The sequence below is a fragment of the Myzus persicae genome, unplaced genomic scaffold, assembly GCF_001856785.1.
Source record: "Myzus persicae strain clone G006 unplaced genomic scaffold, MPER_G0061.0, whole genome shotgun sequence".
Taxonomy (NCBI): Eukaryota; Metazoa; Arthropoda; class Insecta; order Hemiptera; family Aphididae; genus Myzus; species Myzus persicae.
Window position 1 is genome coordinate 265,090 of NW_019102509.1, and position 12,803 is coordinate 277,892.

General features: G+C 29.1%; 3 protein-coding genes across 4 annotated transcripts in view; 2 read left to right on the plus strand and 1 right to left on the minus strand.

Moving 5' to 3' along the window:
* The first annotated feature begins 661 nt into the window (after positions 1-661).
* Positions 662-4,331, plus strand: LOC111032301. Its single transcript, XM_022312571.1, has 6 exons — positions 662-667; positions 818-947; positions 1,034-1,180; positions 2,971-3,027; positions 3,553-3,719; positions 3,780-4,331. The coding sequence occupies exons 1-6, from the start codon at positions 662-664 to the stop codon at positions 4,011-4,013; spliced, it is 741 nt and encodes a 246-aa protein (XP_022168263.1). The 3' UTR covers positions 4,014-4,331.
* Positions 4,332-4,682: 351 nt separating this feature from the next.
* Positions 4,683-6,031, minus strand: LOC111032309 (ribosome maturation protein SBDS). Its single transcript, XM_022312581.1, has 5 exons — positions 5,891-6,031; positions 5,594-5,814; positions 5,413-5,522; positions 5,167-5,334; positions 4,683-5,091 (listed from the first exon to the last, which is right to left on the minus strand). Exons 1-5 carry the CDS (start codon positions 6,019-6,021, stop codon positions 4,963-4,965), a joined length of 759 nt encoding a protein of 252 aa, XP_022168273.1. The 5' UTR covers positions 6,022-6,031; the 3' UTR covers positions 4,683-4,962.
* A 4,332-nt stretch (positions 6,032-10,363) lies between these two features.
* The window catches only part of LOC111032303 (cell death specification protein 2-like), a 5,450-nt gene continuing 3,010 nt past the window's right edge, over positions 10,364-12,803 (plus strand). The window contains exons 1-2 of one of the 2 annotated variants that reach the window (XM_022312574.1): positions 10,364-10,468; positions 10,563-10,747. In XM_022312574.1, the coding sequence (XP_022168266.1) occupies positions 10,405-10,468; positions 10,563-10,747 (249 nt within the window). In that variant the 5' untranslated portion in view covers positions 10,364-10,404. Of the gene's footprint in view, positions 10,481-10,562; positions 10,748-12,803 lie in introns of both variants that reach the window. The other variant, XM_022312573.1, reaches the window with a different exon arrangement.

Consider the following 12,803-nt stretch of genomic DNA (forward strand, 5'->3'; position numbering starts at 1 on the left):
ACTTCTAACGCTTATAAAAAAATATTGTTGGCTATGAATTTTCGATATTTTTTAAAATTGTTTGATGTGAACAACTTATAAACAACCTATTGAATTCAATTTTTCAATTTTTTGACCAAATGAATATATCGACATTAAGTATGAAAAATTACATAAAATCGAAAATGTCATATGTCTAAAATAGTAATATTTAAAAATATATACTATGTAATAATATATTCAAAAAGTATAAAATGTAATGCAGACAGAAAAAAAATAATAAAAAACACACATCATAGTAAAAGCAAAGGTACATTCATCATTCCGCTCAGAATACTTGGACTTTGGTATATTTTACAATGTATGGATAATGATGACGTTTACCATTTGGTGAAAGTTTCAAGTACCTACTGTTAATCGTTTTTGAATCACCCTGTAGTCTGTACCTATGTATATAGGCGTCAAATATTCATATTACATAGATCCTTGGAAAATTATTGTTTCACAATAATTGCATTTGGCCAATAATAACTTATAATATCTGCAGTGTACATTTTGCATTATTTTCATAAGTCATAATTATTATTTGTAAACATACTATTATATAATTGCCAATAGTTATTTTATTATTTACTAGCATAATTTTTGGAATTTTAATTAATTAAAAATTTACAACAGTTTAATGAAGGTAATTTATTGGTTTATGTTTATGTATTTTATTTCAATATTTGCACGTATTAAATATGTGCAAATATTGAAATGTAATAGGTTAGGTTAGTAGTCGTATTTATAACTTATATAATTTAGATAAAGCTTAATATTAATATTTTATTTTTAGCACACATCTAAAGTTAATAGAGATTTTTGGACAATTTGTAACAAAATTCGCGAAGTAGTGAATTTCATCAAATTTAATTTTTGGGAATATTATTCAATATACGATGTAAAAAACACTGGATTTGTAACAGGTAATTATACTCAAGCATTCCATTTATATTTAAGTTGAATGCCTGTACAATAAATTAAGTATTTTTTTCTTTTTCTCTTGTTTGAGATATTATATTCGAAAATGCATTGTCTGGACCATTAAAATCTATCATCAAGTTGAATGACGGAGAGATACAATTTTTAGTCAGCTATTTTGTTGATTCCGATGGACAAGTACCGTACGGGCAATTTTGTGAAATTATACATAATGACGGTATGAGCTTATAAGACAATTCATACGCGTATATAAGGTATACGTATAAGGACTATAAGGTGTCCATTAATATATTGTAGGTGTAAGGAGGCACATAACTTATTTTGCTGTTTTCAATGTACCGACTACCTAGTAACTAATAAGTAATAACTAATATGTGTAAGTACAAATTGTAAAATTACCGAGGCTGGTAAAAAATAATCCACTTGGTATAATATTTTTAACGATTTTTTTACGACATCAATTATGAACATCTTATACGGTAGTGGACAGTGGACTAACATCGACTCTGCTCAATCACATTTTATCTGAAACTCTTCAATGAGTCTACCATCAAAAAGTAATCTGATGGAGCTTTATCCACATCCACATCGTTGTAAATCGTATACATGGCAGCGCTATCTAACTAGGAAATCGAGTGGCTGGCGATGGCCAGTAAGTTGGCGTAAGAGTTCGAAATGATTTGGCGGCAGTAGATAGCTGTTATCGAATTAATTTAAATAACCAAAATAATAATAATACCGGTTAATGTCGTTGACAGCGTTAGGTTTGATTAAATTTCACCAAACCCAACTAAAAACCGCGTGAGTAGGGTAGTTTGCTGTTTAAATGTTAAATTGTAATGTATCTAAGTGGAATCGTAGTAGTGCATCTCATTTTCTAAACTGTAGAATTAACTGTGGCTTATAATTTCGAGTACAGCGTATATAAAAAAATATTAATATTACCTCAAACACAAATTTTAAAAACATTTATCACCCACCTGTTGATTATGGGGAGCCGTGTGTAACCAAAAGTCAAAAATTAAATTATAGAAGTTAAGTTTGTAATAGTATAGTGGCAAATTTTTATCATTTTTTTCAAATTGATCCCAGTCCTCCCCTGGTGCTCATATATATTATCATCGGCCCTTTGGCCTCTGGTCAACAATTTTACGAATATAATTGTTTGAACATTTTTTCAGTTACAACCAGTGGCGCCCAGATAGGTTAGCAAGGGGTGCAACGCTGCATGTGCTCTCGTGGTGGGTGGGTGGGTGGGTAGGGAGGTATAGACGCCTATGGTTATAGGTACCTAGATAAAGTATAAGTAAAAAAATAATAACAGTTCAAAAGAACGTTTTTTTAAATAAAAAATGGGTGGGTGGGTGGGTCACTTTTGTTAGTTGCATGTGCTCTCAAAATACTTCTGTGCGCCACTGGTTACAACGTTTTGAAACTCTGCTATATCTAGGTACACAATATATTAAGCTACAAAGTGCACATCTAGTGAATCATTCATTTTTTCACAAATTCGTTTTAATTATTTAATTTATAGTTAGGACTATTAGGAGGTACCTACATGGTAACTTATATGAGGTGACCACAGTTCATGAATTAGGTACCTACTGGCTGTTCCTTTACTAAAAATTAATTTCAGTACCTATGTGAGATTTTCTAATAAATTTCAAATTCTAATTTTTGACATTATCGATGAGCAAATAAAAAAATATTCAACAAAATGTATTTTAGATTTCATGCTTAATGTAGGTCAGAACATAGGTGAAAATATCAAAAAATAGTAGGTACTTAAAATTAGAAAAAGTAAAATAGCTCTAAAAACTATGAACATGCAAAAGTTAGCTAATTATAATTTTGTACCTAAACGAAATCAGGCCATCAGGCAATTTGGATTATTATCTTTTATTTGGATCTTACTCTGGATGTTCAAAAGACTTACCAAAAAAATATGCATTTGTTAGAACTTAGTCTCGATCAATGGTCATTAGACTAACATTAAAACATTTTTAGATGAATTGAACTGGGTGAAAAAAAATAACCTACAATCAATGTCTACTGATGTGAGTATTATAAATTATTATCATACATTCATACCTGTTCGGTAATTTCAACTATTTTTTTTTTTAAACGTTTTTAGTTACCTATATATAATTAACACAAATTTTAGAGTGAATCGACTTATTATGAAACTTGCTATTGGTAAGCAAATTTAGTGTGTGTAAATTATAGAATAGCTTAAATTAGAAATGCTCATAACTCCTTAAAAATTGAACTATAGTAAAAAATCCTGACACATACATAATAGGTCGATTCACTTTAATTTTTAATGTAACGGAATTATTAATTAAATGTAATCTGCTGAGCGTAAATGTGCTATGTTACACATTTGTAAGACGGAGACAACAAATGGTTGAGTAGCGTCCTCTTAAATAAATTAAAATAAAATAAAACCAAAACTAATCTGAAGTTCCAGTAGACTGTAGACATTAGTAAAATTTCATTGCATAAAAAATTATATTAATTATTAATTTATTTGGGTTAACAAACAAAATTATAATTAGGTATTAAATAATATAATTTCAATTGCAAAGGTAAAAGACAAAATTAAAGAAAAAGGTGCAAGATCATATTGTAATAAAAACATTAATCACCCAGTAATAACAAATAAAGCACATATAAAAGATAATGTATTGATAATAATAAGAAACCTTCAAAATTACGTTTTCTCAAATCGAATTGATATTGGACAATTTTTTAAAGTAAAAAACTGACAAGCTAATTTGGGAATTTATATTTATTAACTATTACGTTTTATGTAGACATTTGATCCTCACGGAAAAGGACATGTAACTGTAGCACAATTCCGTAGGTGTCTAGACATGATTGGAGTTAGTTCATTACGCTTAATGTACTATCCTGAGGCAGAACTATCTGTATTGTTATTAATGTATAAAGATAAAGAATTTCCAGAAAGAATTAAATGGAAACAATTTGAAGATGAAATAAATACTGGTACATATAGTAAAAAATTATATACTCTAAAATGTAGTTAATTTTAGATAACAATAATTATGATCCAACTTTAAGTAGTTTATGTAGTTAAGTATAAATAATTTAATAATATCTTAAATATGTACCATTTTTCCTTTTATTTATTCAGAATTCCAGTTAGATATATTTGGCAGCGCCTTCATTTTGATTGAAAATTGAAAATGCCAATTATAACACTAGTTACATTTTTTAATTATTTAAATAGTACCAATGGTGGCATAACACCGAATATTGAAATAAGTAATAGGTCATTATAGTTTAGAAAGTTAGCATAAACATTTAAATTTTAAATTAGAACCAACTAATAAATAATTTGTTTCTATTATCGTAAATTCAAATGGGATTCAATATATCACATTTTCTAGATTAGATAGACCATTGAAATTTTGAAAAAAAAAACCCCCGAAGAAATATTTTTAAATATGAGGTATTAAGGTGCATTTAAATGTATGTTGGGTTCACAATTTCACAAAATATTTTTTATTTTTTTTTCTCTAATTATTTATTTTTATAAATTATGACAAATTAATTTAATATTTGATACTGTTTAAAAATATTAAAATAATGTTTTTATTGTTTGGAAAATAGTATTTATGGATACAAGGCCAAGACAATGATGCCGTGAAAATTCAAGACTGTAGCAGGAACAAATTCAAACTATGCTAAATTGATTTGTTTTTAATATTAAGAGGTTTTATTATTACCTATGCATTTTTAGACATTACCATTGCGTACATATTATATTGCAAAAATATATACATTATATTAACCATAGACATATAATATTATCTTATAGTCTACAATATTAACAGTATACACAAACTTATCAATTGTTTTTTAAATGTAATAAAATAACCAATTATAAATTATCAGTTCTTCAAAAAAAATAACAACAGTAATACATTAATGATAGTTGATTAAGTCTCTACACAAGACAACAACCTAAAGCCTTCAATCCAAAAAAGTGTCTCCTTCTACAACTTCTTTTAAACTAAGAACTTCCATTTGAGTAGTACCTTTGGAATCTGATCTCACAAGTTCATCTATTTGTCTATAATTTCCAGGATCAATAAGTAGTATCTACATAACAACACAATTAACACATTAATTTTTTTTAAATATTTTTTACAAGTAATAATAATATTTTCGTAATACCAAAGTAATTTCTCCAGAATCCCAATTTTCAGACTCCACAGATGATGCTAAAGCAACAAATTTTTCTTTTAATTTTTTTGCATCTTTGCTCGTTGATTCAACTTTGAGCCTCATCATAGCTCTATCAAGTGGAAGTACAGTCTTGATCAAACGAATGACATCAAGAGCCTGTTCATAACATATTTATTGATTATTATTTATTAGAGATTGAGAATATTAGAAGTCTATCAAGCAATTAGTATTTACTTGTTGTTTAGAGTTTCGATTTGGTTTTACTGAATAATGTACATCTTTCATTGCTTTTTCTATCATGGTAACAGAATATGGTCTTTTAGTTTCAGGGTTAACACATTTATCTGGAAATAAAAGTATCATTCAATATTAAAATTTATATTGCACATTTATTTCTATTATTTTTTTTTATTACCTGCAACAATAGTGGCAATATCTTTATAAGATGCATCCAATTGAGCAGATCTTTCTTTATCAGAAATCTGTAACTCTCCTTTTTCTAATATGTGTTTGCAAATATCGGTTGAGTTATCAGTGTCAAAAATCTTTTGTAAATCTTCTTTTTTGGCCACTTGGCCTTTGGATACGTTAGTGAACACTGAATGTGTTTGTAACACCTCATCAATATCTTTTTCACTATAGAAGCAAAAGAGCAAGAAAATATTTAATTTTGTCTAAACAACAAGTATTATAACCCGGTTTTTCAACATACATGCCATTCCTCCACGAAACTACTTTATTCTTATAGCATGCTATTTCGAATCGTTTACCGTTTTTTTTCATCCGAACGACAGCCACATTAGTTAGACGAATTTGATTAGTCGGGGTAAATATTTTCGACATAATAGAAACTTGTTATTAAAACAATTCAATTCTTATAGTTTCATAAATTGAAAACAAACTTCAAACGCGCAAAACAAAATTGAATATAATCATTTATGCTATTAATCCAGATTTTCATTAAAGAAACATGAAAGCATTGCTTAGAAAAAAAATATGATAATAGCTTGTATTTTTTGATAAAAATTATGTGATTACTGATACTATAATCAATACTGCTAGCGCTTTGGGTTTTCAACTCGTATACTAAATAATTGAATTTGAGTGTACAATATTATCCACAGCAAAGATCCGGTGGGGGTGAGGGGGGGAAACAATTTTTTGTTACAACAATTACAATTACAATACAAACTTTATTCTTAATTTAAAATTGTTTTCCCAATATTAGTATGATCTTAATGTAATAAATAAGTTATTGATTAGGTATTTATTAAATAACAAATTTCAAATTGAATATAGTAATATCAAGCTCTATAGAATGGAAAAAAAATGGATAAACAATATGTCTGTTGGGGGGGGGGGGGCTAGGTCCATGGTCCATACCTCCTGCCACGATCCGTCCATTGACTTAGTCGGTAGCAGTGGTCAGTGGTTATTGTCACAAACCACGGTTGTAGAGAAGATAATCTTTTCCACACTGTGTTGCATCTTTTGCAAAAACTTTTACACTTTAAACCCCATTAAAACCCTTAACCCAAGCTGAACTTTCAATACAACCAGACCCCGAGTACTGAACTACAGTTGTGATCTGGTACAGCTCTAATGACAAACAAAATACAAATACTTTAGTCTATATAGACACTGCAGAATACGGGTAGATGGTTGATTTTTCAGAGCCCTGCAGGGGAACCTGTAGAGCTCCATATTATAGCAGGTCGCCTATAATATAAACCACTCAATTTTTTTTTTTAGACACTGTAAGGTTACAATATCAATAATGGTATCATCGGTTAGTGGTTACCTATAACACTCCGATTTAGGCCCGTTCAGAGATATTTTGGGGCCAGGGGCAGAATCAAGCTAGGTGCCCCTTTTTATATTTTAAATTGTATTTCAGGTTATTAAATCTATATTTTTCCCAAAAATGTGCTGATAGCTCTTATAGTCCATGGACTCTATAGCTATATACCTATAGGTATTACACTTACCTAGGATGGCTTATTTTTTTTGTGTGGAGGCATAGTACCCAATGGTCCTCTGCAGCCTGGGTCAATTTTGACCTAATTTTTTTTTACTAAAATACCGTACACTCACTCACTCATTACGGATTAGTTTGGAGGGGGGAGCTAAGCTATGGTTATATAATTCAAAATTAAAATGATTTAAATTACGGGGTACTATGTTTTATTTCAATGAATTCAATTTTTTTTTAGTCATATCACGATAAATAGATTAAAAATTGTCTCAACAAATTAAAAAATGCATTAAAAATTTTAAAATTTCTAAAAAGAAATGTTGTTGTTATAATACGGAATACTTGAAACTCATCGGTTGATAGGATAATAATAATTCATCATGTGACATTGATTATAATTATACATGCATGTCAAATATCATGTAGGTAAGGATACTTGTTATATATTTATGTTATTATTATGTATTTATGTACCTATTATAGATATTTATCGTATTATGTGTTATGGCATATTGGCATAATATTAGAATTTAGAATGGCTAATATATAGGTACTATATGTAAAAATATATAATATGATAATTGTAGGGTTTTCGCAATTGAATCTTTTTTTTGATGCATGTTATGCGATTTATAAAACTCGTGTCTCATATAATATACATTTATAATAGAAATAGGGTAAATTGGTAATTATTAAATTTCGTGTTCTTGTTCGATGTCGCCGTCGATAAATGTTAGTGTGTAGGTACGACGAATAACAGGCATTGGAAAATATAGTCATTGTAATACGGCAATAAAAAGTGGCATAGAAAATTACCATAATACAATGTCTATCCCTAAAACTATAAAATTAGTACAGGGTGTAATTTAGACCTGGTTACAAATGATTATGGTGTTTTGTTTCTCGACTGATAATTATTGCGCTCGCGTGCAAGCTGACATATTATTATGCATCTATAGGTGGCTATGCAGTCATCACTCACCGTGTATAGACGTAAACCATTGAATACCACAATAATATAACATAACGTACCTATATATTATACACTATACAGATATTATTAATTTTTATTCATACATAATATAGGAGTAAAAAAATGACGTTAAAATATATGTAATAAAATAAAAAAAAAATACATTTATATTTATGAGCGTTGTACAAATTAAAGCAAAATATTGCTACCAAACGAGCAGTCATTAGTCATTACCCCTGATTCTCAAATTCGTATAGCGGTATCTGCTTTCCTTCATAGTTATGTACAGTCTACAGTCGTTCACGAATATCTGATATAGGCAGTGATAAAACTAACAATAAAAGTTGGTAAGTTAAAGTGCAGTTAAATGGCAGAGATTTGTTAAAATATTATTACCTATACTTATAGGTATAACCGCTTTTAATTCCAACGCATAGGTACTTCTATAATATTGTAAGGTAATTTAAAATTATAAGACATTAAAAAAACCCAAGGTATCCATTTAAACATTTTAATTATACATTTTTAACAATCAATATTGTCAATCTAAAATCCAAACATAGTGAGGGATGTAGGTACTGCATGAATATTTGACTTTTATATAATTGTATACACTCAAAGACTCGATGCCGATGGCAGCGCGAACTCAATTATCCGTGTGTTCCTAAATTCATCAGATTGGTCAGCCGCTGGAGGGAAGGTAATCAAGCCGATTGACTTATCAGCAATCTGCTATTCTAACCTAACTGAAATGAAACCCGATGGATTTGATAACAATATTATGCAAAAGTTTAGGAACACACGGCATGTATACGAGACAACAAAAAATGGTTGGACTCACTCACCTATACCAATTTATTGATGCGAAAAATCCTCTTTTGCAGATAATATGTTACATTGTTATATGTTATTATTAATTAGATGAAGGTAATCGATACAGAAAGATTAAATATTATTGATTTTAGTAGAATATAGACAGATTTTAATTAAAATATTTATCATTATAATGGGTTAGTCTGTACCTAGTCGTTTATTATTAAGATGTCTATATCATACTAGCTGCCCGACCTTCCTCCGGAAGAAATTATTTTTTTATAATTTAATTTAAAAACATAAGACTATATTTTGGCTATGCAAATAATACAACGATTATAAAATAAAAAATAAAATAAAAAAAAAGGAACAGACATCGTTATCGGTGAATATATGAAAATAATTGGTAATTAGTTAATTATTATTATTATTATAATTTATAAGGAGGGTTCAAAACCGGTTTCCTTCGTCTCCAAAATCAAGTTAGATTCTTATATATATAGATAGATAAATAGGTATACAATCAGCTTACTCAATTCATATGACAGTGACGCACTCGCAGAGGAAAGTTTAGTGTTCAAACCTACCCTCCTCCGGGTTCCTGTCTCTACTCATTCTTTTACTTTGTAAATGTTTTTAAAGTACATATTTATAAATAAACCTTTCCCCATTGGTAATTTATGTGTACACCATGGAGTCATAACAATGGTCAAATAGTTAGGTAATATATAGGACATTGGTACTTTAGATAGGTATATGAATCACCAGCCACCAAGTAACAGTCTAGATGTATAACCTAAATATAGTATATAAGTATTATATTCAACTATATTGTATATAGTATATATTATCAATATTATTACCAAATATAAAAATATGTTTACGTTTAGATATTACTTAATAGCCTACACAGTTTACACTAAAATTTATAATATATTACATCTATCGGTTTATAATGTCTTTAATGTTTTATACAGGGAAACTAGTATACTCAATCTAGTACGTCTTATTATACTCAGAACATTTTTACCAAGTACAAAATATTAATACATTAATAATAATGGTTATACTATCTTAAACCATCATATTACAGCTCATTAACTTCCATTATATGTCTTCAAAACTTATTATCATAGACCTATTATGTGCCCTTAATACACAAAGTAAAATAACTCATAACCCACTCGTTTGAACTCTAAATATTTGATATTAAAGTCATTATGTACGATTTACCTATACTTTAAATCAAAATTTGATTAAATCCTTTGTTGGACAAAAAAGCGGGGGTGAGCAATAAGCATGCTTGGTACGATTCACCCTGTATAAAGTGGTTGATGTTGTATTTCCAATTTAAAAATAACTTTTCGTAGCTTTATAGTATTTATTTTAATGTTTATTATTGGCAGCAAAAGGGCAGTTTCCATAAGTAAACCCTATAAAACCAAGCATAAAATCTAGCAACTGAATGGATTCATTGAGTTTCGGTCAAAATAATTCGACAACAAATTGTCCGTCCTGCAACATACAAAGTAATTATAGCAGTAGGTATCATACCTCTTCTCATAATTCATTGTGTTATACATATTTTAGTACGTTTAGTAATTCAATTAAATTATTTTTTAGAAAATGACAAATTGCATGGTTATGTGTGTGATTGTAAAATATATGGTGTGCAACAGATGCAACTTCGACGTCTGAAGACAGATACTCCGAGAGAAAAAAAAGACGCTAAATATTACGAAAAGAGAAAGAGGAACAACATGGCGGCTAAAAAGTCCAGAGAGGCCAAACGTAGAAGAGACAATGAAGTATGTTATATTCTTATTTGATTTTTTTAAGCAGGTTCGCAAATGTATTTATATTGTTATAACATTTATCATTATTTTAAACAATCTGTGTTAAGTGAAGTAGGTAAGTGGTTTGAGACATTATATAAAGTTTTTGGTGGAAAAGCGGAGACATTTCGTCTGGAAGGTTTGAGTGCGATTATTATAATGTTTAAAATGTTGACTTAGTCCCAAAGTGGGATTTTGCAGATCAATATATATTATATATATATATATTTATGATATTAAATATGTATATGATATTTCAAAACGTTGTAAAAACTAGTAAATACCTATCCATTCATTTTTGAAAAGTTAATTCCAAGTATCGCATACAAGAATATACCCAGTAGCAAATATTTTTAAGTTTTTCCCGTCAACAGCAATCACTTCCCAATTTGCCGCCTTTTCACCTCATCCCTCATCAAACTTAAAAACTTATGAACTAAAGTAAGCATGAATGTAAAATCTGTTATAGGTATTATATCCTACAAAAAGTAAAAAATGAAATATCATTAATTAATAGTAAACTATAAATTGTTTCTCATAATTCTTTCCTTGACGAGACATGTATCAATTAAATCATCACAATTTAAGTTGACAACAATTTCGTTTTAATAATCAATATTGCCCAACAATTATAAGTTTTTGGTACCCACCTGGCTACCTACCCATACATAAAAGTCGACGGTAAGTATTTTTTTAATAGTTTTTGTTGCCAAAAAAATCAACATAATATAGATATTATATTCTAAATGTCTAAGTACTAGTGCTCTATGCCCCTTATTTAATACAGTTAATAACCTACTAAATAAGATTCAAAATGTACCTATATATCTAGGTATACATTTTTTGAAATACATTTTTCGGGCATACGTAAACTGCGCCCAAATGACCTTTTTTTTTGTAAGCTGCGCCCGAATTTTTATCTATGTTAAAAAGGTATAATGTAAACTGCGCCCGAATTGTTATCCATATTAAAAAGGTATAATGTAAACTGCGCCCAAATTTCTATCTATGTTAAAAGGTACTTACAAATTCAGCTGCGCGCCGTTTGTAAAATATATAAAACTTTTGAATTATTAAAGTCACTATGATTGTGTACTTTTGCAATTATATCACAGAAATTATAGTGATGTCTAAAAATACCAACACGTTATCGAATAGTTATTGCAGTAATACCGGTATCTACTGATGGATCAATCACTACATCCGGCATGGGGCTACTTAGTACATATCGTATTCAGTTTAATCAGTGAAGTCACGATGGCTGAACAATTCGTTTCGCAGCACGAAAAAAGCTTGAAAATAATTGAAAAATTTAAATTTCGGAAAACTAATCGGCCTCTGAGTTCGGGTGAGGATAAGTGGCGATGTACAGTTAAAACTTGCACAGCATTTTTAAAAACGGTAGGTGATGACGAAATAATCACTGAACAAAATTTAAACCATAACCATAAATCTTTAAGTGATCAAAACCTCCAAAAACAATTCGTGACTGGTATTGTAAAACGCAAGGCAACTGAAGATATATGTACCAAACCAAGTAAAATATTTTGTAACGCTATTAAAAATTTGCCACTAACGGAACATTTGCAAGTAAGTGATGTACGTAATATAAAAAGAAATATATATAATGCTAGAAGAAAGACATTGCCTCCATTCCCTAAATCAATCGAAGAAGTTCAATTAATTCTTGACGAACGCGGTGTTCAAACAAATAGAGATGAGTTATTTTTATTAATAAACAACAAGGAGTTGAAATATGTTGTTTTCAGTTGCATTTCTAATTTAAAAGCTCTTGCGTTATCAAAATGGTTGTACATGGATGGTACGTTTTCATACTGCCCTAAATACTTTACACAAATGTTTACAATACATGGTTTTATCAACGGTTATTATATACCACTCGTTATATGTTTACTCTCCGATAAAAGTACAATATCATACACTAATTGCTTAAAATCTATTTGTGAATATAGTTTCCAAAACAATATAACTATTTCACCATCCGATGTTGTAATAGATTTCGAGAAAG